General features: G+C 37.9%; 2 protein-coding genes across 7 annotated transcripts; both read left to right on the plus strand.

Moving 5' to 3' along the window:
* The first annotated feature begins 233 nt into the window (after positions 1–233).
* LOC139807934 (uncharacterized) lies at positions 234–13425 on the plus strand. The gene is made up of 7 exons (XM_071769446.1): positions 234–625; positions 6766–7093; positions 7522–7759; positions 8450–9137; positions 9450–10017; positions 10154–10288; positions 10422–13425. The coding sequence occupies exons 1-7, from the start codon at positions 465–467 to the stop codon at positions 10566–10568; spliced, it is 2265 nt and encodes a 754-aa protein (XP_071625547.1). The 5' UTR covers positions 234–464; the 3' UTR covers positions 10569–13425.
* Positions 13426–13768: 343 nt separating this feature from the next.
* LOC139808121 (uncharacterized) lies at positions 13769–24929 on the plus strand. Of its 6 annotated transcripts, XM_071769799.1 has the most exons (8): positions 15620–15634; positions 15714–15811; positions 15975–16160; positions 16299–16465; positions 17528–17745; positions 18106–18180; positions 18611–18842; positions 19973–24929. In XM_071769799.1, the coding sequence occupies exons 3-8, from the start codon at positions 16138–16140 to the stop codon at positions 20086–20088; spliced, it is 831 nt and encodes a 276-aa protein (XP_071625900.1). In that variant the 5' UTR covers positions 15620–15634; positions 15714–15811; positions 15975–16137; the 3' UTR covers positions 20089–24929. The 6 variants fall into 6 exon arrangements, with proteins under 6 accessions (XP_071625883.1, XP_071625911.1, XP_071625900.1 ...); XM_071769810.1 differs by lacking the exon at positions 15975–16160 and having other exon boundaries at positions 15617–15634; XM_071769790.1 differs by lacking the exon at positions 15620–15634 and having other exon boundaries at positions 15641–15811.
* The last annotated feature ends 2032 nt before the right edge of the window (positions 24930–26961 follow it).

Genomic DNA, 26961 nt, shown 5'->3' on the forward strand with positions numbered 1-26961 from the left:
CGCGCAGGCGCACCGGGGGCGGCGGAGCAGCCAGCTGTGTGGGCTGCTAGGCAAACGTCCCCTCTACTTGCCAGCCCACACTCCATCCCCCACCTGTCCCCTGGCCGTAAAGCTTTACCGCCCGCCTCACGCGGTCTTCGCACACAGCCGCAGCCGTCGTTCCTCACGTCATCCGGTTCAGACAGACTGCGAGCGAGCGAGCGAGCGAGAGAGAAAGAGAAAGGGGAGGGAGGTAGGGAGAGAGAGAGAGAGAGAGAAAGAAACAAGGGGCGGTGCGTCGCGGCGCGGAGCGGCGCGCGGCGCACGAGACGACGACGACGACGACGACACGAGACGAGCCGCTCGCTCCTCTCGGTCGGCTCGGTCGTAGCGGAGCGAAGCGGAAAGCGCAAAGCCCACACCACACCACACACCACCAGGCTTACTCGCACGCTCGCTCGCAATAACTCTAAATTCGAGGCAAGATGGCGGCCGCGGCGGCGGAGGCCCCGTCCGCGCACCTCGCGCTCGCCACGGGCAACAAGATCCTCGTGACCGTCGAATCCGCGCTGTCCGACATCCTCGTGGTATCTTTCGTCCATGGCGCCAAGTGCTTCCAAGGTGCGCTCCTCGACGCCGCTAAGAGGTAAGATTTAAGGGAGAGAGAGACAGAGAGAGGGTGAGAGGGAAAGAGAAAGAGCGATATGAAAGGCCTCGTGCTGTGTGACTTGTTCTTTTTTTTTAATTTTTTTCCCGTTTACCGAAAGCCTTTGTTCTGTCATCGAAGCAATATTCCACCCCCGACCACCCTTCAGCTTCGAAAAAATCTTGAGAAAAGGGCGCCCTTATGCGGGCTCCGCCGCTGAAGCCAAAGGTTTCCGACGGAGCTGGTGGTCCCGAACAGAGCTTGGGATTAGCTGATTCATCGATCTGGCGATCCTCCGGTCCGTCGGGATCAGGTTTTGCTGGAAATTGATGAGGCTAGTGCTTATCACGCCAAATTTTAACGAATTAAATTCTCTCGCGAATCATTGATCTCTTAGAGGAGTTTTGCATTGTGTTTCCCGAGACCTGAGAACGATGTGTTTTTTTGGAAATTGGTCGGTTCCAAGGTACCTGAGTCACTATTTGTGAACGGAATGACGAACACATAATGGAATGTTCAATAGAAAAGTTGATGACTAAGTCCACTTACGGTTCGTCCACTTGAGATTTCTCGAGATGTTTGGCGATCCTGGAGAAATGTTCTACAAGTCATAAATTCAAAAAAACAAGCCCTCGGAGAGAGGGCTTCGATTTTTTAAAATCTTTTTATCGCTACACGCAAGTTCGTGGTTTGAGGCAAAGTGACAATTGCTTGTCAAACCGGATATTAATGACTAGGCTCTTTTGTGTCGTTCCGCGGCTTGTTATTTCCTGCACAGCTTTATGTAGGCGTCTCGATATTCCAGGATACCGAGAGCTCTAAAAACTCAAAATAAATCCTTGAACGCTAATCGATTCATATTCTTTAAAATTATAGCAATAATCAAGCAAATATTTGCATTCGGGAAACAAATGTTACCCATATGTTGTTTTGCGGGTTTGATTCTTTCGATTTTGCACACGGAAAAAAGGATTAGCTACTATAGCAAATTTATTCGTAAAATGTGGGACAACTAATTTTTTTTTGCAGCGAGAGCTATAATTTAGCAATAGTTAGCAAAATCTAAAAGGTTCGGCAAAACTTTAACAAAAGGTTTTGCTATTATTGCAAAATTATAGCTTTCGCTGCAAAAAAATGTTAGTTAGCTCATATTTTACGAATAAATTTGCTATAGTAGCTAATTCTTTTTTTTCGCGTACAACAATTCTGAGATTTTGGAGCACGGGACGCGAAAAATTTAAGAACGCCGAAGTATATTATAGATTGCACAGCTGAACAAATAATTTATGATGGTTTCTTATCTTCGAATTCATGAATTCGAGGAAATTAGGATTCTAGAATTGCCACGCAAGCCAAAAGATTAAGGTACAGGCAAATAAAGATCGGGACAAAAAGCAGAATGATCTATGGATCGATGTAAACGATGATTGATGTCCCATTGCTAGACGAAGTCCGGTTGGTTACCGCGGTTATAACTTGCAAATCTTCAGACGTATCGTCGAGATTCAAGGATGTGTCATGTCCAACTTATAAAAATTCAGGTACCTGGAACAAAGCCAATCGTCCAAATGTCTGACAGCGTCAGGATCTCAAGGAGTCGTTATATAATCGATCTAAAATTGGGCGGTTACACAAAAGTGCCGTCGACTTTCTCGTGTAGCATTCTCGGAATTCAAGGATCTCTCTTTCGAGCCTAACTGCATATTTCATTCATGAAACGGAAGTATATAAATTGTGAATCGGGAAGTAGATTCTGTCTCTTTTACAAGAATAAATATGTATCTGTAAAAAAACTAGTGTAACAACTTTTTAAAAAATTAAATTTTGAATGAAACGTCGATTTAATATCTAGAAATAATTCGAGAAATAATCAGACTGTTGATGTAAAAGATGTATTAATTATCTTTAAAACTTTAGGAGGTTTTTTCAAGAAAAAAAAGTTTTTCTCCAACTCTCACTTCGCGTTTCTGGAGTTAACGCCTCATTATCTTCCCCTATCACTTTTAACTTTCTAATTGTCGTAGTTGTCCAAGCTGAAATTTGGAAAGCTTTGTGATTCAGTTTTAAATTTAAATCGTAGGGAATGATATTCAGAGATTCGAGATATTTTAATTATCACGATCCACGGGATTAAGTTGTCGCAGAAATTGGAGGCGCCGTCCGACGGCGCCGCGCGACGCCCGTCGGCTTCCACGATAGCGCACGAACTTAACGCACGAAACTTGGCACGAAGTATCTCATTTCCTCCGAGACGTAAATAGGTCCAAGTGCCGAAAGCTCCGATAATTTTGATAACTTATCTGTTATTTAATAGGAAGTGTGTATACGAGCGCGTAAATACATGTTCTCCTCCCGGCGGCGCCAGCTGCGATGGGCGTGGAAGTCCCGCGAGTTTCGTCAAATTTCACATGACTCGGCTGTCGCAAAGTCGTCATGAGATATTACAAATGAGACGTTACATCCTCCGCCTATTTTTTTTCCTCCGCTTACATACACGTGTAATTGCGTATACCCGGTGTCCCGCGAGTCGCACGCTTTCCCTCGATGGCGGATTCCCAACTTGGGGAATTATCTTTTCGGCAATAATTTAACGGGAGAGCGTAAATTATTGGAATTTTCTTCGCGCGACAGTGTCAGAATCAGATTGCTGGTCAAATCGTCCTTTTTTTTTTTAAATCGAATGTGAGGTTCATCTGCAATTAACGGGCGAGAGATTGACAGTGGCGAGTGACGGGTAGTGGAGTTTTCCCTTCAATAAAATTTCTGTTAAGGCAATAAGCGGACTTCGAATAATCGAGCAATACGTTGATATAAACGTAACGGAAGTTTCGTGTCACCCGGTATATGCTAAAAAGACGTGGCTGTGGTGACTCATGGTCTCGCATAGTAAACGCCACCTTCGTAATACAGTCGTTGCCGACTTCTTTGATACGAGCAGTCATTTCGATTATTGGGAAACCAACTAAGTAGTCGTTATATTAGTTGACCACTGTTGTGGCAGACACACGAGTTAATCTACAAACTTATGAAGGGCGAGCTCTATGTATAGCCATCAGGCCAATAACGCGTGGGAAAGGCTACTTAAACTGAATTTACTCAAATATTTATAACCACCTAGTTCATCGAATAAGATTAATCAACTTAATGAATTCCATTATTGAAGTTTTACCATGAAGCCGTTGTGGTTTATCGTATACTCGATTATATGTTATTGCGACATGAATTGAATTTTATTATTGAATTAACTGAATTCGCTGGGTGTCACAATAATGGATATATTAAAAACCGATTCCGTCGAAGGCTATTATTTGGCGGGGCAAACTCATTTTCGGTCAACGCCGTGCAATTATCCAATTTGTTCGATTCTGTCGCGGAATAGGGGGTGCAATTTCGATGACTTCGAAATCGCGCTGGTACCGATCTCGATCGATGTCAAATTGCCCCGGACCTTGCCGTCCGCGAGCGTTACGCTCCCGTTTATCCGAATGGCAATTTTGCTCGTGCAATCGCTACTTTTGTCCGCTGAAGCACAGTTGTCTTTTTTCTCAGCGCATTTTTCTCAGAGGCCAGCCGGGGTTAGCCGCCCCGTGAGTCCAGAGCCAGGCTCGTCGCTGTGGCCGAACAGCTGTTGCCCGTTTTCTTACCCCGCGTCCTAGGTTTTCTTCTTGTCCAAGCCGGAGCGGCCAATGGCCGCTCCGTGTCGCAATTGCCACACAACCATTGCCCGGCAGGGCTGTAAGCGAGGTCAGAAGGGTCGTTTAGGGTCTGGGTAATTAGCGATACGTCTTAATTAATTATTTGGGATTTGGGTATCCAATATTAACTGTTCTTATTGCGTCGTTCGTTTGCTTTCCTTTCGTTAACTTTTGTATCTTTATTGCAATGATAAACGACACCGCTTTAGGTCCGATTGATAATATTTGATATAACAATACTGATATTTTTTAGTGTGTTTTTTGTTTATTGGCGAATTTTTTTTCACGCCAGTTGTGTTGCAATGTGTGTGGCAATTTTGTAAAATCTCGAGCTAGGCTAGATAAGGAAAGATAAGTGATCCAGAGACGGTATAGTTCCCGTTTACGGCCCTGAATGCTAGTCGGGGCCACCGACCAACCGGGCCTGGCTTGTGTCACGTTGTGCACGACGGTATGGTGCGACAGAGGTTCCCATACTTTTCCGCTGTGCACACTATAATAATTTGATATAAAATTTTCTTAATTTATTCTAGAAAAATTGGCGGTGTTTTAAAGAATTTCGAGAAATACGATGAGATATTTATATGCAGCGAAAAATCAAGTTTCCTTAACAATGGTTTACGTTCAAAGAGATTAAATCCGCCTTTTTCCCTTTCTAAAAAGATTGGTATCAAGATTAGCGTCAAAGAATTCCTTGAAACATTCTCGGGCGATTGTGGAACTCATGATATTTATATATCAATTGCCATGAGAGTATTAACTTATTTTAATAAAATATTGCCAAATTTTTTCGTTAATTAATTTCAAACAGACTTTATTTTAGCAGAATTTGGGTTCGAACGAACTGTGTGCTCTATTCAATCCGCATTTAGGAAAGATCGAGTGCAAATCGATGACTAAATTCGTAGACGACTGAATCCAAGGACATGAATTTATTAGACTGGGGAATGGTATTTATCGATCTGCTCGACATCGAGCCAAAATACGTCCCAGCTGTGCGGGCTCGCGTACGATCCAAGGTTGAGAACCTTCAATATAGTGGTCTCGTGTTCGTCAGGAACAAAGGGAATATCGTCGACGTCTCTGAGAACGCCACCATTTGCGGGTCGAAACTGCGGATGTGTGCGTGGACACAAAGCAGAGAAACAGCCACGTATACCAACGTCGTAGTCCACGTTAACCGTCTGCTTTATTAACTTAAGAAATGAGCCAGTTGTTGTTACAGTTGTTTTTAACGAGATATAATTGCGAGAACGTCGGGAAAAAACAAATTAGAATTCTAATTGCGAGGGTCGAAGGTTAACAGAAATTCGATCGGTGTTATCGAATAGAAGCTTGTTGATTGATCAAAGTTCAGTTAAAAATGTAAATTGAGGCAAGCTCAGAGATTAGATAAGCGCGCGCGCATTACAGATTTTAGAATACAAGAACGAGAAAAAAATTTGAATAATTCTAGGACTAACGAATTTACGGCTTGCGGGAAATCTTCGTGTTGCAAAATTACAAATTGGATAAGCGGCGATAGCGGGCAGGGACCCCCTCCCTCCAATTTATCAGGTTCCATCATAATCATTTTCACGTCGTGGCGAATCTGCTGATTCCCGATATTCCCTCCCGGCCATTTTTCTTCCCTCGGCGCGGGCTGACTCGGAATTTCGAGGGTCTGCCTCGTATCGGGACCCAGAAAATATTAATGGATATACTGTCAGAGGCTGTCGCTCATTGTACGCGCCTCTCTCGAATCAATACCATGACATGGCCGCGTTGTCGGTGCACGGGAAGCCGACGAAGCATACAGCCGAAAGCGGTTGCCCAATCTTCTGCCTGGCCATTCTCATTTCGCGTCGGTTTCTATTGAGAGCTTTGGCGCAACGACGGTCTAGCTCACGCTTAATTGTCAATGCACGTAGGCAAGTTAATCTCAAAGTCGCGAGAGAATCTAGAGAACTCACAATCAGTAAAAAAATTCAAGTCTTGAAAATGGAGAGAAACCATTTGTCATTTCAACCATTTTTGGTGGTAGAAGTCCGTATGTCGATCAGAAGCCTTTCTCCTAGTCGAAAGGAGCAAATCCAAAATACTCCTCGAAGCGTAGAATTCAGAGGAGAATCGAAATAATTAGCGTTGAGTAGAGTATCTCTCATAAAGGAACGCAAGAAACCTCTTCAATTTTCTCGCAGTGTTTATTGATTCGCGTTTATGTAAGGTGAACGAACGAATCTCCCTCGGCTATCGCTACGTGCGAAAATAGGAAACTAATCAAGTAGTCAAGCAGTCTTGAGAAATCCCTAAGGTATAGCGGCGCGTTGTAATGTTGAGTCTTCAACAGAAACAGACAATATGGTTCCGAAACGACGGAAATATTGATAAGGCGTCATTATCTCTTCGGATAGTTTAGATATCGATTTAAACTTCACAAGACGCGCTATGCATTATGTTTCTTAGGGGTCTTCCCTGCGGTGTTCAGCCGCCGGAGCCGGTGCCGGACCCCGATGGCGACAAACTGGCGACGATCGCGGCGCGTTTCAGCTATTTCCAAGAGAAGAGGAGCGCGTCTTCGTCATCGGCGGCCGCCGTCGTTGCCAAGGTCGATCTCCGCAGGAGCATCAATCCGCCCGCTAGATACAAGAACGCGAGGCCTACGGTGAGACTGAGACCCCGCCAGGTGCTCTGCAGCAAGTGCCGGTCGATCTGCAACGAGAACAGCGAGAATGTCGACGTCAGCAGGAAGCGAAAGCACGAGGACGCGCAGCAGCAACAGCAATCGCAGCAGGTATCGCGAACGTTGCTTAGGATCGTATATACATATATAGGATGTCTCATTCATATGTAAGGCTGAAACGTTCCTTTGTACGGAATTTTCAAAAAATTCGCAAAGACGGAAATTGCATTATTATAATAATCTACAAATTTAAAAATACTTGAAATCAGGGAAATTCAGAAGTCATAATAAAGTTGAAATTTACTTATATTTTTAAAAACTCGTAACTGTCGGTATTATCGAAAATGTGATAACGTGGATCATATCAGTCCTCAGAGTTTTTACCTCTGAGTTTAAAGCTCCGATAAGCGACCACTTTTTTCGGTAACGTTAATCTCATCGGGCTTCTAGAGGCTGCATCGATGTCGTTGCGCGTTCAATAGATGTTTGATCCGAATTGTTGCATGGAAGTAAACTATTTTCTTTGCTGATTCTACCAGCTGATCCCAGGGTCCACGAGAAGAAGCGACCGACGTTGCGGTCAGCAACCGCAGAAGACTCAGCGAACACTGCTGTCGGAATGCCGGGCGGAAAGCACGGTCTCCAATCAAGCGACGACGAAGACGACAAGTTCGAGTGCCGACTCGTCGAAGCTGGGAGCGTCGCTGATCCCAAAACTGTCGAGATTGCAGCCCAACGAGATCAGCAACGCGACCCAGGGGTCCGGTCAATTATCTGGTACGTTTTCACGTGTTACACTTTCGATGGAGTGACTATTAACGTTAACTTCTACAATTACCGGAGATTTTAAGAATATCCAACTTAAAAAAATTATAGATATATGTATAGCGATTCTGTGCGAATTATTAGCTGTGTGAGAAAAAGTAACCAACTCCGAATTTACTTTCCTTCAGCAAACAGTTTGCTTTTGCGATGTATTTATTTTCCTAATGATATAATAACATCAGTTAATTACATGCTTCATACGTAGAAACCTAGAGAGCATATATCATACCAATTATATGCACAGCAGTTGAAATTAAAACCAGTTACATGAATGGAAACAAAGTTCAAATCTTGAGAATTAAACATATAACTTGAGATTAATAGATTATATAGGACTAAATTTTTATCTTATTGCTTCATGTATATAAATAATTTAACAAAAAAATTATCTATATATATAATTTATCTAGAGTTTTTAAAATCTCCGTTGCATTTTATTTTGTGTTTCAATTTATCTAACTGTGTCTGTTTAAAATAATTCGAGGAGATACGTATCTCCAGGTGTTTGCGAAAATAATAAGTATATGAAAATTAGGAAATATTTTTCGAATTATTGAATTTCTAGACGAATTAAGGAAGTTTAATTGAAGATATGATCTTGATCTGATTTTGATCGTACTGAAGACTGGACAATTGTTTCAGACAAAGTAAAGGTCGCAGCAAGCGCACAATCTTCACATTGGCCTGTTAGAAGCGAAGAGGAGGCGTCCTTGAACATGCTGGCGTCGTCGCAGGAACGGGTGGAGTCCACCGCCGACTGTGATAATAATCCATCGATGGCTTATTGCGCCACGCCAAGAAGACTCAGCAGTTCGTCGGTGGAGAGCGCGAAGGTTCCCGAAGAGGAGGACAAGAAGACCTTCGCGGCCGCGGATTCGACGATGAGACTGAGAACCGGCAGAGTGCCGAGAAAGAAGCGCTCGGTGGGCTCGATGGAGGATCTCTGGGACGAATCGGTGTTCGAAGATCCTACGAGAACTGCCAGAACCACGCCGGTGATTAAGATCTCGTTTGGTGCGCAGGGCGAAGGGACTGTTCTCAAGATACCCGCGAAACCTCAGGATCCTGACGCGTACGAGCAAGAGACGGATGACGCCGATGACGCTCAGCAAGAGAGAGATCCTCTGGAGCTGCCCAGATCCTTCGGCGACAATTACGAGGGCGAGGAGGACGGGCAGGAACAGGTAGATCCTCAGAAGCAGGGCGGCGTGGTGAAAGACGCCAGTGCAAAGGCGGCAAAACGGGCTCTAAAAAAGGCCAAGAAAGAGGCTAGGAGAAAGATGCTGGGCGGAGTATCACCAGCGAGATCTCCTTGCAACGGATCGCCGAGGTAAGATTACAGCAAGTGAAAAATTATATAAATCCAAGCAATCCGTAATTGGCATAGTTTTGAATTTTATGGTATTTTTTACCTTTTATTTTCTTACAATATATATGTATACAGTGTATGTATTGTATACATATAAAATAAATTATATAAAAATACATGGCACAATTGTATGATTATACAATATAAAGAAGTATTACACCTTTTATTATTATTGATTTATAAAATGTATTTTGCTGCATATTAAAAATTTTTATTTAAGAAGCCATATTTTTTCAAAAATTTACCGATTTATCGCTATTTCAATTTATCTAGATACAACCCCACGTATGATCCACTCTCATATCACCGCCGGAAACACAAGGTAAAGCATAAAAAGAAGCACAAGGAGAGCAGGAAGCACAAGAATCAGCAACAGCAGCAACAACCGGATCAGCCACAACAGTCTGAACAACCCTGTTTGGATTCCACGGGACAACCGCAGCAGCAGCAACAGCAGCAGGAGGAGGAGCAGCATCAACAGAATTGGAATGTCTTACCGGGCGGCGGTGAGTCCTACAGAGCCATCAAGGAGCAGTGCCTGAAACAGAAGTTGTCGATATCCCTGAAGAGGTTGAACACGAATGCGTACGCGCGTTGTGATTATCCTGTGAGTAACGCGTCCTCCGGCTGTAAGAGTTCGGGCGGTAGCAGCGACGAGTTGAGCGAACATGAGCCGGAAGTAGAGACCGCGCCAGATTTTCCACCCCATCAGTCGCACCCACTGGTCATGCGTCTAGCTGCCACCCCCGTGGCGCACTGTCTTACAACCAACGGTAAGCGGATGGACGTGGGCGACGTCGTATGGGGCAAAATCCATGGCTTTCCCTGGTGGCCTGGCAAGGTACGCTTAAGATGTTTCAAAAAAGCTGATTGTACGGTTATCTTTCAATAATGATGAACCTTAATGTAGAATAAGTTACAACAATCATCGTTAACTTTTAGTATCCATTGCTATCATTGAATTTTATTATGTGCAGGTGTTAAGTATCACGGTATCTTGCAAGGAAGACGGTACCTCGTCGGGTCCTCAAGCTCACGTGGCTTGGTACGGATCGTCAACGAGTTCACTGATGTCCTGTGATCAATTAAGTCCCTTTCTGGAAACCTTTAAGGTGTGCACATTCAAATAATAATAAAAATAAACAGTAAATAATGGATTGAGTAATTAAAACCGTATCAAAAGATAAAATGTACTAACGTAATGACTTTTGAAAATTTGTCGAATAATTATGAATCTGATTTCAGACGCGATATAACAAGAAAAAGCGCGGCCCGTACAAGGAGGCGATACGGCAGGCCCAAAACGAGGCTCGAAGTCAAAGTACGCCTAACTCAACTAGCAGCGTGTTGAACGTCTGCGGTTCGCCCCGCGAAGTCAACGTCCTTTCCTAAGGAAAGTTCTCCGGCAACCATTCCTTACTAACGAGCATCCGTCAGCGTGATAATTGAAGCGTTCGCGGCAAGAGAGAGAGAGAGAGAGAGAGAGCCGATCGGTAATTAATAACACCTTCAAACTTGTTCAACATTTCTCATCGACTTCTCCTAAAACGTTTTCTTCACGTTTTCTACAGTCGCAACAAGTTTAAGTGGATCTTAAAAGATTTTGAGACTTTTTAATTGCTTTTCTTTGGATCTTAACTCCGCGATCGTTTCAAACTTGAAGTAGATTTCGTATCTTTGGATTTTCCAGTACTGATTTCGTACGCTTCTTTATCATGATAATTATTGCTGCTAATCCCGCTAATGACTGAAGGCCGAAGATAACTCTTACATTATGTGAGCAGGTTAACACTGGCTGCGTTCAGCCGATACTCCGCTAGCCTAGCAATCGTGAGCAGTCGCTCGTTTCCTCTTCTTTGACTCAATGGATTAAAAGGAGAGGAAACGAGCGACTGCTAGGCTAGCGGAGTATCGGCTGAACGCAGCCACTGACTTTTTGCGAGCGCTTGGATTAACGACGGATCGGAATTGTGTAATATATGAAATTTTGTACATACTCATTAGCGCTAATGAAATAGTTACTGATCGATGTTTTGTCAGCCATCTGTCTCGCTATCAATCGCTTAGAGCCAGTCGCGCCGGCATAAATTAACTAACCGACATCTGTACACTGATATTTTTTCTACAGTTCTAAAATTGCTAAAAAAAATTACAACTTGTACCAGTGCTAAAATAATTTTTTTTTTTAATTTTTTATTGATATATACAATTAGTAATTGAATTTTGAGATATATATTATCTCTGAAGCTCTAAGATTGAAAAACTGATAAAAAATTGATAGGATTGAAACATCCTCGCATTTTAATGATGTAACGGTGCTTGAATTATAGTGTTATAAGATTTTAGGTGAATTATAACGCGTTGTTCAGTCATGAAACATTTTAACTTTGCAGAATCGTGTTTGTAAAGTGTAAATTTTCGTTCTTCTTCGACAAAAGCAGTCAATATCTGCGGGGTTGACTGACTTCCGATGAAAATTGAATCGCGAACGTTTACTGCTATCGTTACTGGCTTTTCTGTCCTCGGCTTACCAAGCGGACAGTTGCGCGCAAAAATCTTATTCTAGGTTTTTTTATCACAAGTACTCACTGTGAGGGTTCAGTCTTTCATTGATTAATCTCTCAAACATCTCGGGCGGCGTGACTCGCAATTGCCCAAAATTAATAATTTATATATATCGCGTAACTATCTCAGACTGCACATTACCGTTTATTATGTGTATATAATGACATACGTTTATCATATGCGGTATATTTTTCAGATTTGATATGTACATAAAAATCAAGAATATGTATTTATATAATATATATATATATATACATATATCTTCTAATATCTATAGCGTGTTTTAGTTTTTTTTCTGAGACAGGGAAAGCAGCGATTCGTATTTGAGGGATTAAGTGTATGAAAATTATTGGTAATAGAGTTATCAATTATTCCGACGGCCGCCATAGTGATTCAAGTCGCAGATCTAGCTGGACAAAAGCGCTTTGTTTGCGTGTGCTTAGAACTATATATTTAAATGTAAATTTTCCTTCTCCGATAAAGACAGCCAATATTTACGCTTTGTGCCAACACTGCCGTGTAATTAAACAATCGATTGTTGATGTTTCCCGCGATTTGTCGTCTATAAATAGGTGCGAAAAAAGAATTGTGTGTATATGAGAAAGAAGCGGAATGAGAGAGAGAGGGGGAGAGAGAGAGAGAGAGAGAGAGAGAGAGAGAGACAGCGAGCTTGAAAAAAAAGAGAAGAAAATGCGAAGATAAGGTGTTTTAAGTAACTGTGATTTTTTTGCAAATGTTTTATATATATTATATATATGTATGTTATATACATAAATATGAATTAATTTCTACACATAATATAAACGATGTTTCGATGTCGCTGTGTTTATACGGACTAGGCTAACATATCGTTAACGAAAATATGATGACGATTATGATTATGATTATTATTATTATTATGGGCGATTATTATTATGATTATTATTCCTTATTATTGTTATGGAGCTCGAGTGTTGCTGATTGCTTGCTGTAAGTATACGAGGATGGACCGTATCGTCTATTGGCGCATTTTTACCGGCTTTTTAAACAAATAGAAACGGAAATGTTAATTCGTTACGAAGAAGAAATTTTGTGCATTTCTTATTTTCTTACGGAAAGAAATATTTTCTTCGTTTATAGTAAGCTTTTGTTATTCGTACTTATGAGGCGCCGTGTCACTTAGCTTCGGCCGTTTTTGTTATTTAATTTTTCTTTCGTAACGTTTTGTGTTAAATAAGTATTTATGCGCGGCAGAAGAGGCACTCGTACGCCATTGCTTCGCCATAAATCGCATTTTCTCCAGACGTATATGGACTAATGAAAAATATAGTTTATTGTGTATTATTAGGAAACACATATGATATATTCGCGATAATGTATAGTAATAAAAAAAAATTTATTTAGATCTTTTATATTTCAAATGTAACAAACGAATATTTTATAGCTAAACTTTCTCGAGAAACTTATTTATTATTTAGTGAGGGATACTTGAGAGAGCTAGCCTCAACGACGGAGAAATCTGGAGAAGTAATACTTACGGCGAATTAATTCCGCTGTACGAATGCTATTTTTACGCAATTTACGCATAAACGTGCGTTGATTTAGGAATCACAATTAAACATTAATTTACGAGATATTAATGTTGCAATTTGGCGAAATTTTCAGGTAGGCAAATGATTTTAATAAATCGGCATATCTACCTCAAGCTTTGTTCTTATCTTCCCTACAATTCGAACACAATCCAATTAACATCCTATAAGTATGCAGACTCGAGATTCTGAGTTCGAGACCTATAATCATCTTAATGACTCGTAGCAATTTATTGGATTAGCCGTTGGATTAATTAGCTGAGCTACATCGATAACCACGATGATAGGAGAAGAGGGAGATGCGAGGACACCGTTTCCATAGACTACGTCCGATTTCCGGAACATCCCCCATTACAGTCATCCGAATTGAAAATCGGGCTCGGTCGGAGGGGGATGCTGGCCCGTGACGAATGCGCGCACGCGCGCGCGTATCGCTGATAAGCCGGCTTCCTTTGATTTTCCGGGGTAGGACCGGCGTGCTGCCGGTCGGAACCCTCCTCTCGCGCGCGCCGCACCTCTGTGTCGTTGGCGTCGCGACGCACCGCGACGAAACGCGAGGATGCATCGCCGGCAGGTGCGCGAGCTTTCAGGCAAACCGACAATGGACCTGTCGAAAAAGGTATATCGAGTTCCGCTTTCCTCCCTTGCGACGCGACTCAAGTGTCACAGTGATTGCTAGTGATCGCGGTGTTTACGGACGATTGCGGACTGGAACGAGCGTGAAATGGCTCGGTCGAATGTCGCCGATCGTCTCTCGGTGTCTCTGAAACGTGCAAATAGTTCTCGAGAATCGTCAGGATTCTGGCCCCCGATAAGCGAAACGGTGAACGAACGGCGAGTCCGCTCGAACGGAGTTTCAGTATCAGCTCTGATCAGATCGATCAGCCACGTGCAGTTTTAACAATCGTGCATTACTCGAGGGGTTTAGAATCATTATCCAGGGGTTTCTATAGAGAACACACATCATACACATTTAATGCTACTCCCGATTGATTATAGTTATACCCTTGAGACATTAGAGATGTCGTCTATATGAAACAAACAACGTTTAAATAAGTGATAAAACCTCGTTGCTGACTTTTATTGTTAGTTTCAAGGATATCTTACTTCAATAGAAACTTTGTGAGTTTAATTTGTGCGTGAAGCAGTCCTTTATATATAATTTATAATACACTTTTTGAACTGAAAGTGATAATATTAACAGCGATAAAAAATTGTAATTATTGCAAGCCCATTTTCGGAGGTAAAAGTAACTCAAAATTTGTTAAAAGAAAGAGGCAGCGTGACTGACAAGACACTTTGTATATATACATCCATCACCGATTACGTTATAAGTTTACTACTTATTGGAGGAGGCGGAAGGAGGCGAATCGCAATTTTGTTCGTTACTTTATTAAATTTTATTCAATTTTCGTAAGTTCACCGATCACATTATACGTGGAACCGACAGCATGTATCGCAATACCACCCCTTGTATAACGGAGTCTCGTGCGATCGATCGAACGAGCACGACGTGGCGCTCCTGGAAAAGTACCCGTCTTTTTCAACCACCCCATGTATAATGTGTATGTGTAGGTTGATTTGAGAACTCTAGGAATTAATTTGCAATATTTAGTATCATCTATCAAATTTCTTCCTTTATTTGAGAGATTGTTTGTCTTTTCTTAAAGCTATATATACAAATTTACGTAAAAAAACACAATATCTTTTCGTATTTTCCTTAAAAAGCGATTAAAAATTTTCAATTCTCATCCATCATTTTCTAACGTTTGATCACCAACCCTCATAATCATGTAATTTTTAAATCTTTAATGAAAAATCTGTAATGTAAATTAATATTAATAATGCATTTTTACAATTTGAATATTATCTCACGCAAACGTCGAAATCGCAAAATCGTAAAGGGCATGCAACGCGTCTTACGCTTCCAATTAAAAATTTCGACCTCCGCGAAGCTCACGTTTCTCTTTTCCTTTTCAACCCCTTGTTTTAAGAAGCCATGTCTTAATCAAACAAACACGAGATATGGGTTTTAAGGCCTTTGAAGCCCACGAAATAAAAAAAGAGATAATATTGTCACTTTGCTTCACTCTTTAAGGACTCCGTCGTTCTCATCTTTCTCATCACCCTCTTTTTCTTACCCACCCCCTTTCGCGCGCAAGCTCCGTTCTCTCGCTGGCAGCTGCAGCTGCGCGAGTTTCTGCACAGGAGTAGGTGCACACCCTTCCGCAACTGCAGTTGGCAGTACGCTACTCCTCGGATTGCAGATCCGCGACGTTGCTCGCATATTTGACAACGACTTCGATCCCATCGAGTTTTCACTTGGTATAGCGCGTCTCGGCACTGCTCGTTTATAACCGTTATCTTTTTGACGTCAGTTTTTGATAAATGTACATATATGTAGATCTTTTCTTCCAATAAATTCTCGGGAGTGATACTCTAAACGTCATGGAATTGCTTGGCTTTAACTGCGGCGATTGACGGGTTGAAAGTGAAAGTGGTGTAAGTCTATCGGCACGTCTATCGCTTTGTCTTATTACATTATTGACGTGTCTCATTGCGATATAGAATTATTATATTACAACCTACAGCGAATTATTATGCGTCTCTTTGTAACTCGGGAACAATATGGAAAATTAACTCTTTGTCCATACGATTGTTGTAGATTGATTTCTCGCTTTCTTCTTGCCGGCAGATATTCATAATACTTTATTGTAGTATTTTTATTGAATATCTATATACCAGATTAATAAAACGCTTTCCTTTAAGCAAAAAATTTATAATTTTTTTGCGCAATTTTATACGCAGCGTTATATGAATTGATAATTATGTTTCCGCTTCCTCTGTATAGGTATGTATAATAATCTCGGACGAGTAATGTGATAATGTGTCGTCCGAAGGTGTATTATATGTACTATATATAACATTGTATTTGGAATTATAGATTATACACGATAAATGTAACTTACATCATGTTGTATACTTACAGACGAATTATGATACACGTGTCGTCCGAAAGCGCGCATAGATATGATCGGTTGAAACGCAAAGGGGCGGCTTTCCTAACGAATCTGTTTAAATCGAGAAAATTGGCGGTAGAGATGAAGATTAACGAAGACGAAGAGATGAAACGAGCGCCCAGGGTGGAGACTCCCGGTGAGATATCCTTGGCTCTTGATAAAATTTGTTTATCTTTACGAAAACACGAAAATCTGTGAGGTTCTTAGTTTATCTTATTGCCCGTCAATTAATCATTGTTTTATTAAATTAAAAATTGAAAGCGTTAAATATATTCCGTCGGATAAAATTCTGTCGAATGCAAAAAATCTTAAGCAATGATACGTTGTTAATTTAGGAATTTTAATACGGAAATATTAAAACGGAAATTATTTAATAATATTTACCTATACAACTCATTTGTTAAAATCGCAGAGTTTTAATTAACGTCAACATTTACATTAAATCTCGTTAAAGGTTACTTCATGTTTTCTGAATGATAAATAGCAAAATAAAGGTCTAACTAATAAATTACGCGTCGTGACAGAATAATTCCCCATGTGTTCGATTAATAAAACAAAGTTTCAGACAATAAAATTATATATTGATTGAGAGAATTGTTTTCTGTTGAGTTAATGAAAGCTCATGCGTACATGCGCGCGCTGTTACGTGCCGCAACTCAATATCTCACGTATTTATGAATTCCATTTCTAAAATCCTTTCAAGATAATTTTTCCACACAACATATAAAAACTAAACCCTAATAAATCTAAGTCCCGTTATTTGTCTAGACCCTTACCCCGTGACTCACTTAATTACTTTCACTTATTACTTTTAATCTAAAATTCTTTTTCTGTATATCCTAATCAACAACTATAAACGATGACTAATTCCATCCTAACAGTGTCATACGCCAAACTTTTAGTTTTACTTGTTCTTTTAAAAAGCCGCTCCACTCGCTACTTCCGATATTAGAACGCTTTGCGTTAATTACATATCAACGAAAATTCAACTTATTCTTTTAAAAGAGGATCCCTCTTAAACTGCTCGAGTTAGTTCTTAGTCGTCTCTTAAAGCGATTACACCTACGACTCGTCGCTTGCTTTGTGCCAAATAAAGTCTTATAAGTGGACAATTGTCTACCTTTATTTGATAAAATCGTCGCGTCTCGCGCGTAACAAGCATACGTGATCGATAGCACGAGCAATGTTGTGCTTGCAGCAATTATTACGAATGCTTGTCGCCGGGGCGGCTCGGAGAACGACAGCACGATGTCCCGAATTCCGTCGACCTTGAGCGTGACAGCGGTGGACGTTGTCGTCTCCTGTCAGCCGTCACCCTCGCACTCGATTCTGACCCTGACACCCGGTAGAACGCGTAACATCGATCAGGACATGGAAGCACTCAGGCTGAGTCGTCAGGACAATCCTTTTCTACAGGTTCGGCCCGACCATTATTCCGTTCCATAAAAAAGACAGATTTTTTGGTGAAATTTTTCAATCTCAAACAATTTCGCGAATTGCTGGAATTCTGAATGATTCGCGACGTTGCTTTACTTTAATTTTAAAAAAATGCCAATTCTTGATTTCTATTATAATTCAGTCTTTTGGAACTTTAAAGCTTAACACCTAAAAAGTTATAATTTCTTGCAATTGGCTTTAAATTTTTCTAAAAGAAACTATAAAAGAAACATTACAACAGTAAAATGAATTCTTTTATTTCTCGATAATGCTTCGTACGACTTTGCTCCGTAATATATATCAACGTAATTGTATGTAAAATTTTCTCTAATTATGCAGGTATTAGCAAGTCGAGAGAGCCTTGTGGAATCGATCGAGGAGTCCGAGTCCGACGATGCGATTCTAATGTCGCAGGTGAGCTCCCTCGTCAAACTTTCACGAGCTTAATAAAACATTTATTTCTATACATAGACAATGTAAACTATTATACATATAAATAGTTTGCTTTTTTTACCATCATGACTTTTAAATAAGGGAGTGGAATTTTTATAACTGTTCTAAATTGTCTAATCCTAAAGAATTTAAATGAAAATAAAATAATTGACCAGTTTTCGTGGATAGTTTTATATTTGGGCGCAAAAATTGAAAAAGAACATGATAAAGAATGAGCCAACTTTCTTGAAATGTAGTGTAAAAAGGAAGAAAGAGAGAAGTGTTTCAAGAGTATTTTATACTCCTTTTGAAAGAAGCATTATATATATATATTATATATATATATATATATATATATATATATCTTTCTAAGCGTGTTTAAGAAGAAGTATGAAAAGACATGTATTTTCAGGAATACGGTGACGCGGATCCGCTTACACTCGCGCAGGTACACGAGCACCTGGTCCGCAGTCCACCACCGGCTTCGTGGCCCAATTCCACGGCCTTCCAGTTTCCCAATCAGGACGAAAGCACCCCGGGCAAAAATGATGCGGCACTCCTAGTCAAGAGCCCGTCAAAGACACCCTCGCATCGCGGTAACGACCACGAGCTCTCGAGGAGCGAGACGACGACCGATATTAGAGGTGAGAATTTTAACGAGGATATTTAGGACACGAGATACGACACAACGTTCACTTTTAAGAGTTATTTAAAGAAAAACTGTGACTAAAATTACTTGAAAATCGATAGAAATTTGCTACTCGGGTATTTATTTCTTGTATAACTAAAATTATTTATTTCCTCCAAATCGATATACTTATGTAACATAATTATAAATCGTATAAGAACAAATTATATTTATATAAAAATGATATTGTCAACTGTCAGTTGATATTAGAAATAGGAATTTTATGACAAAGAGATATTTATAAATGTAACAGTAACGCAGTTATACTCGCTTTAAAAATTATAAATTAAAAAGCTACCTAAAACTAATTGTTAATGATTAAAAATTTGAAACTCTTGTGGATGAAAAATTACTACCTATTTATTTATATCACACATTTATAACTAGAATGTTTCTTTCTCTTTCTCTCCTTTAAGAATCGCAATGTTCGCAATAATGATAAATTATACAAGAAAGGAATATGAAAATGACATTGTTTAATCAAATCGATGAAGTAGGTGGGATTCTTCGCGTGTCTAGGTGAAATAACGCCGACGCGATACTGTGAAAGTATAGATCGGAGCTTCAGCAAATCGATTCGTTTACGAGAGACACTTACGTCCAACCTTGACATTGCACTCTAGACTTTAGACACGCGCGATCTCGCAATCTCTCCTTCTCTCCTTTTTATATATATATGTATATATATGTATATTGCCTCTTTCCACTTTTAACCCGATTAAATTAAGGTTCCTGAGAGCGGGCGATCGAAGGAAAGTTATAGCTTTCTATACTGATAAAATCGGATCAATACAACATTATATATAATATATATGATAATATATAACCGGATATATATTAATCACACACACATTTACAAATAATAATTACACATAAATGATGATTTATAAACATATTTATATAAATTGTCCTCTCGCACACACGTAACAATTGGATATACATATAATAATAGAATAATAGATAAATACTATATAAATATATTATATATTTGTATACATATACATTTTTCTATAATTGAAAAATTATCTACGGTTCGATAAATCTGGAATATTACTTTCATATGCTATCTTTTTTTTTTTATTCTAGATCGGCATTCCCATCCCTTCTCGTTACTACATCCGACGCCGATTCGTTCCTTGTCGGAAGTTCGACGACTTCACCGATCGGCCGACGACAGCGTGCAGCTCATGTCGAACGAATAAATTTCGTCGGGACGTTGAATCCTGATCGGAACAATTTCTCGTGACTGAGGGATGTCGGTTCAGCTATGCCGAATATCCTTCGAGAACAGCGATTACTGACAAGTTGAAGAAAATTTCGTTCGTGTAAACGAAATTTATGATCGATTCCAGGCAAGGTTTGTCCTAAGAATTTAGAACGTTGATACGGTGGAGATTCACACCGAGATTCTCATGTATCTGATGATACTTGGTCGTAGATTAAAGCTACGACATATTTGAGGTGAATGTGATAGGAAAATTACAGAATGATATAATGATGATTAATCACACGGTGATAATGGAGCACGACGAGCATGAATTTCAAGCGCAATTAACACATTCTCTTCATTGAGAAAGTATAAAAAAGAATGCGCATGTTGAAAAAATAACGATTTCATCGTTTTTGAATTTCTATAGTTTATCAAATTATATTCGTCGTTTGTTGTGTTAACCAGAAATCATTTCTTCATGAAATATATAAATTCGATCGTCGTCAATTGATTTAAATAATTTTAATTATTCTAATCGATGTTAATAATTTCTTCATAAGTCATTTGCAGTTACGATCACGTGTTTTATCAATAGGCCTATCTTCTTACAAAATCGTTCAACAATCGAAGTATTCGGCATCGACGTTTTCCGACTGTTTACTTGTATCTTATAGATGTTGAATATCAGATTAATATATCGTGTTTTTTTTTACTTTTATTCGCGAACAGTATATTGTATAACTAATTACTTATATAAATCAGATATTCTCCGGAATAAATATTATATAAGTATCTTTTTAGCTTCTTGGAAATACGCCAAATCGAAGAGTCTAAGAACTCCAAGATGTTACAGAACATCTTATATATGCTTGCAGTTTGCAGGAGATTTTAACCCGTTGTGGTCACATGGGGTCCAGTGGACCCCAGGCTTTTTTTTTTTTTTTCTTAAAAGTATATTATTTTGAGAGTAAAACGCACAAAGTTTTTTTACTCTATCTCAAAAAATTTTGATAAATATTTTTGTGAAAAAAGACAAATTTCTCGAAAAAAAAATTTTTTTCTCGCGTTTTTTCAACATAAAAAAATTTTTTAAATTATTGGATTATCAAGAGGAAGTCATAAATTAATTCCAGTTCAAGGTTTGAGTCGATACATCAAAAAGAACGCAAATGGAAACTGTTGTGGGGTCCATTGGACCCCGTGTGACCACTACGTTATTTTTAGGAGGTGTGACCACAACGGGTTAAGAATTGCACTATTGCATAATTATTATCAGACTTAACGAAAGATATTATCTCTGCTAAATCGTCAGCTGCGAGTATTAGATAAATATTTAACGTATTGTGTTTTCAAGCATTTAAATTTATATAATTTGGATGCAATTGGATGCAAATAACTTTAAACTTTGCCCCTCGAAGAGCAATATACCGTTATGTAACAATCGTTAAAGTACGAGGCTTAAAGTTATAATTATTAAATTATTACTCATGATGAATGCATTATCGGAATTTGTTGTTGATACGATAGTTATTGTTGAGGCACACGTCTGTAATTATTCGTGTAATTTAGATGTCTATTTTATGCAGCTGTTTTAGAAATATTTCACGTTTAATTGTAATCTTTTCTACCAATGAATATTAATTGCTCGATCTTGATTGTTGTTAAGCTAAACAGAAATATTTTTGTTGACGAATTATGCATACCTGTACTGTATAAGAATTTCTGTTTTAACTAATTGCGAGGAAATTGTGTGCACAAGATACGCAATAGTTTTTCCATTAAAACTCACTTTTAATGAGACGATTGCAAAAGGAATAATTTAACTGATGCACACACGTAAAAATTGATAGCTCCGAAAAATAATGTTAACGCTAACGATGCGCCAAATGTACAGGCCTCTTAACAAAACAATTCCTCAAATTAGATAAATAGACGAATAGCCGTATAAGATCTTTTTTATAGAGCGGACAAATTTTGTCGATAACGATTTACTTCCGAGGTTGAAAGTAGCATTTCTTTTAACGACAAAAACCGTTGTCAATGAATTCTCAACGAAATCATAAACATCTCTGTTTGTTCTTAGAATAACGATTTTTTCCAAGAGATAACGTTAACAGAATCTGACGTGCTCTTCTCAGATCTAATGTTATATAAATGTTACTATTATAATTATAAATTATATAAAACAATATTTGGAACCTTATAGAAAAAGAAATCTTAACAAAATCTATACAAAAATTAAATAAAATTATTATATAAATTGTTGCACGTAAAATGTTAATTAACTTTGCGATTGTCTTGAACGTTAAATGTGAAATTTATTGGCATATTGGCATGGTTCCGAAAATTAAATATTAATACACAATACGTATATATTTACTTAATACACAATACGTATTTACGTAAAAAAAATATTAAATTTTATTAAAATTATTTGTCATTTACATGAATTATTGTAAAGAATAGTAGGATGTAAGTTTTTAATTATTTGTATTAAATTTAACATTTAGAGCACGTTGGTTTCTTTTACAGAGTTTTTATACATTCTTGAAAAATGTTTGATACGGTTTTCTGATAAGTTTAAATACTTTAAATAGTAGTAGGGACGGGGGGGTGGCCAACCGAATGCAGTAGAATCACATATATTTATCACACAGAAATAACACTATTAAAATATTATTATTACAATTTATACATACTTATATACTCATCTCTCATCCTTATGTATAAAAAATCATATAAACCAATCGTTAGGACAACTCCAAGCTCATTAATGTAAAAAGGAAATAACACTGTATTAAAGATAGAAACAGACTTCTTTACAAAAAGTATCTAATAAATATGTATTACATCTCGGTCATGGCCACCCGGGGTAGCGTCGAGGTCGAGAATAATGGACGCAATTTTAGCAGGGTTTATATACGAACTTTGGGGGAAAAATTCAGTAGCGGAGTGCGTAGAAAGTTATTATTATATCAAATTAGAGTCCAATCGACTTGGCCATTGAGAATTGAAATTAATTATATTGTATAATTGTATTTAGATCTCATAAGCGTTAGAGTCTGAAAGCGTTCCCGCTCAGAGCGAAGGCACAAAAACGCGGTAAGCCGATAAAAAAAAAGACAGTAGAGAGACTTATTTAATCTAGTCGAGTGTAATATATGGATTTCACGTGGGATGTCCATGAACGTATTCCGAGCAAAAGTGCTGGACGGTATTCGTAGTCGTTTCTTGGTGAACATTTATTTATACAGTCTTTGTAAGGAGCTATCCTATAAGAGTTGGGACATTTACCAAATTTTTGTAATCCAGTAACACATTTTTATTATATTTCTTTATTTATAAATAACATGCATATATATGTAAATGCACATATAAACAAAAATGTTTTCAAGAAACGATTGTGAATGCCGCCCTATGTTCGAAACTTGCAAAGATTATTTTGAATATATATAACCTCAAGTGGGTTTATAGAATAAATTAAATATTGCGATTTTTTACGTTTAAAATGCAATTTGTAAGTTACGAATTTAATCATCTCTTTCTCTGAACAATTGATATGATAACGAGGACATTACTGAGCATTCGCACAGTACCAAGGGTTCTGAATCGAGGTATTAAGCTAGGAAACGACCGGTATATATCTATAAATGATACACATTAATCCGACAAATTGGATTAGTTTAAAAGGTCTATATTATCAATAAGTAGATAATACCATCGAAAATCCGGCGCACCCTCCCACAAATAACACGAAGAATTCGTGGTACGCAGATTCGAGATAAGTCTTGAGAACAGGATTATCACAACTTTTTCAATAACCGAAATGCCGCAAAATAGTTTTATCTTACCGTGTAACGGCCTACAAAGCGTGCACTCGTCGAAGACAATGAACACTAATGACAAACGAAGCAAACATTTTTATCGAATATTTTCACTTCGAGCAACTTTGAGGATTTTAGACATGTATACTTGACTTTTGTTAAGCAAATACGTTGCAAGCTCGAAATAAAAAAAAGGAGAAGATTTTCAGGCAAACGCACAGCATAATTTAATACACTCTGAATTCTGTAAAACTTTCGTTACATTATTATGTAAAACGTATGAGGTCTCTATAGGTAAAGTCTCATAACAGTCTGTATTGCCGTATTGTTTGACGATAATCAATTAAAGGGATTATTATCGATTGCGGCATTGATTACTTATAAAGATTTCATTTGTCTTCGCAACTATTAATCACGTGCTGATTTGTGTGCAAAAACCAATAGAAAAATGAAAAATGAGAAGCAGCGGCCATAATCAACTCAAAGGAGGTAGGAAATAAAAAACTTAAAATACTTTAGAAAAAAAAATATATATATATCCTCTATTATGAGATATAAGAATCCTAATATGAGATGGCGGGGTTTTTTCATGGTGGGATCAACAGATGGGATCTAAGGGCCTTTTAGCTTAACATATCTCATATTAGGATCCTGTCTCACAGGGGACTTTCCTCTATATGTATTATAAAACACACAATAATAATTATTATTATTTTTAAACTCTTATTTTCCACCTATAAATTCTACGTCTTTATAACATCTCGTACGTACATTTCGCTATTCGTTTTCGCAAACAAATCAGGGGAGGTCGTGGTAATACTATTAACATACTTGAGCGGGTGTGTTGGGGGGAGACATATAGAATGTCCAACGCGCACAAACACATACACACATGAATACTTGCAAAGTATGCGTTTTGCGGTCGCGCGAAGATTGCGCCGCGATCTCTGGAGATGCGTTCGTTGTTTTCGAATAAAAGTGAAATATATTTGTGTTACTGTAAATGTAACGTTACATCGTATAATTCATTGCCTCCTGCCCTTTTACAGCAATCTATAATCGTTTTTTCACCTGTCATCATAATCATTTAATCATTTAATCACCTGTTATAATTTTATAATGCATTTTTTTATATATCAAAGGCGAGAGTGAGTGAATGAAAGAGAGAGAGAGAGAGAGAATTATATGAAATATATACGCAATAAGATTTTAATTAATATAAATATTGTGTTATGATAATAATTCTTATTGGTCATTGCAGTGATCGAATTGCTTAAAATATAGCATTTAATCTTAGCATATATAAAATAATAAGAAAGTAAAATATGAACCCTAAAAGAACGCGTGTTATGTTTAAGTACAAGCCCGTCAGAGCAATCACGTGTGTACGCATGAAAATAATACTGTACTATTAAGTTCATTATTTTCTCTTACAATTGTAAATCTGTAACAGGACGAGCAGAGAACCCGATTTGACGAGAACGAGCTGATCTGATTAGAAAAATGCCGTTAAACTTGGCATTTTTTGGATTTCTTTACTCTGACAATTATCATTTTATGTATCAATTGCCATGTGTTTTATTTCAAAATATTATTTTGATATGAGCATTTTTAGATGAGCCTGGAACTGGATCTTTCTCATCCTTTTCAGAGAAGATCTGAACTGCGTAGAGGAAGAAAAAAATGACACATAGACACATAGCAGCTCACGCAAGCAATGGCAGAGGATATAGGTAAGATTTTACGTTTTTTAACATTTCTTTTTTTTTTGTTTCAAAAATTTATCTAATCTTTTTCATCTATTCCATAATATCTCAGTTTAAAATTCTGGTTGTTTTCAAAAAAAGGTATCCAGAAATAACTGTAATTGTTAGTAGTTGTCACCTGAAGTTAATAGCGAATTAAAAAATCAAATTTGCTCGTCGACATTACATTTCAAAGTTACTTGTCTCGAAGTCACTGTCAAATTTTTAACTTAAGTGTGTATCATCGATGCTTCTCCGATGTTCTATTATTTCTACATGTACATTGTTTTAAGAAAATATTATTGTTTTAAGTGTTAAAATAATCTTAATTATTCCTTTCTTCTTTAATGATTGATATCAAGTATAAAAATATAAGATAAAAATAATACTGTAGAATTGTGTCTTTCCATTTACATTTTAAGTCAAGTTATGAAATTTTTAAAGCAACAGTTTCAAAGGTTAAAGTCAGTAGGAAGGTAAATTAGTATTATATAGCTAAGTTCCACAATTATAAACTCTCTTATTTATATGATTTATCACATTTACTTTAAAAATACAAATAATTTTCGACAAAAATCAGCTTACGTCTTAAGGCAACAAATATAAACATAAATACATTTGATGATTTAGGGATGTTTTGGATAGTTTGTCAGAATGCTACGAGCATTTTGTTACGATACTTAATATTAAAATCTTGATTAAAATAGTACTTAATATTAAAATGCAATTGATTTGGTTTGCCACGATTTAGCATATTAGCATTCAAGCTAAATCTGGAATGTGAATGTACCATTGCTTATACACTACTGAAAAAAAATTGTTAATCCCAAAAAATATTTAATTCGATACGTTCAACTAAACTAATTTTAGTTAATTAACCAAACATTAGTTGTTTCAACAATTTACTTAGTTTCTTTAATCAAGAATTAATTAATTTAACTAATGTTTAGTTAACTAACTGAAATGTTTAGTTGAACGTATCGGACTAAATATTTTTTGGGATTTACAAATTTTTTTTCCTAGTGTACATATAAGTCTGTTATACCGACGCAAACAATACATACTTTCAAAGATCAATTTCATCTCATTAATCATTAACCTTTTTTTAATACATTGAGTTGTGCTAATGAAATATTTACGTATATGCAAAACGCAATTTTTAGAGTCGACTGGATTAATGAAAAGAGTTTTTATAGGCTCTCAGAGAATTTGCATAAACTTTAAAGACTTATTTAAGCCTTGTCTCCACGATGCTGGAAATCGCTCCGAAAATTAACTTAATCGCATTGGCCAATC

This window comes from Temnothorax longispinosus, chromosome 1, assembly GCF_030848805.1.
Source record: "Temnothorax longispinosus isolate EJ_2023e chromosome 1, Tlon_JGU_v1, whole genome shotgun sequence".
Lineage (NCBI taxonomy): Eukaryota > Metazoa > Arthropoda > Insecta > Hymenoptera > Formicidae > Temnothorax > Temnothorax longispinosus.

Bases quoted from the DNA above. Each gene is read 5' to 3' on its own strand.
- LOC139807934 (XM_071769446.1), top strand. From the start codon at position 465: ATGGCGGCCGCGGCGGCGGAGGCCCCGTCCGCGCACCTCGCGCTCGCC. The intron at 7,760-8,449 runs GTACGTTTTCAC...CAATTGTTTCAG, and splicing joins GGGGTCCGGTCAATTATCTG to ACAAAGTAAAGGTCGCAGCA. The intron at 9,138-9,449 runs GTAAGATTACAG...CAATTTATCTAG, and splicing joins CCTTGCAACGGATCGCCGAG to ATACAACCCCACGTATGATC.
- LOC139808121 (XM_071769799.1), top strand. From the start codon at position 16,138: ATGTTTCCGCTTCCTCTGTATAG. The intron at 17,746-18,105 runs GTTCGGCCCGAC...CTAATTATGCAG, and splicing joins AGGACAATCCTTTTCTACAG to GTATTAGCAAGTCGAGAGAG. The intron at 18,181-18,610 runs GTGAGCTCCCTC...ATGTATTTTCAG, and splicing joins ATGCGATTCTAATGTCGCAG to GAATACGGTGACGCGGATCC.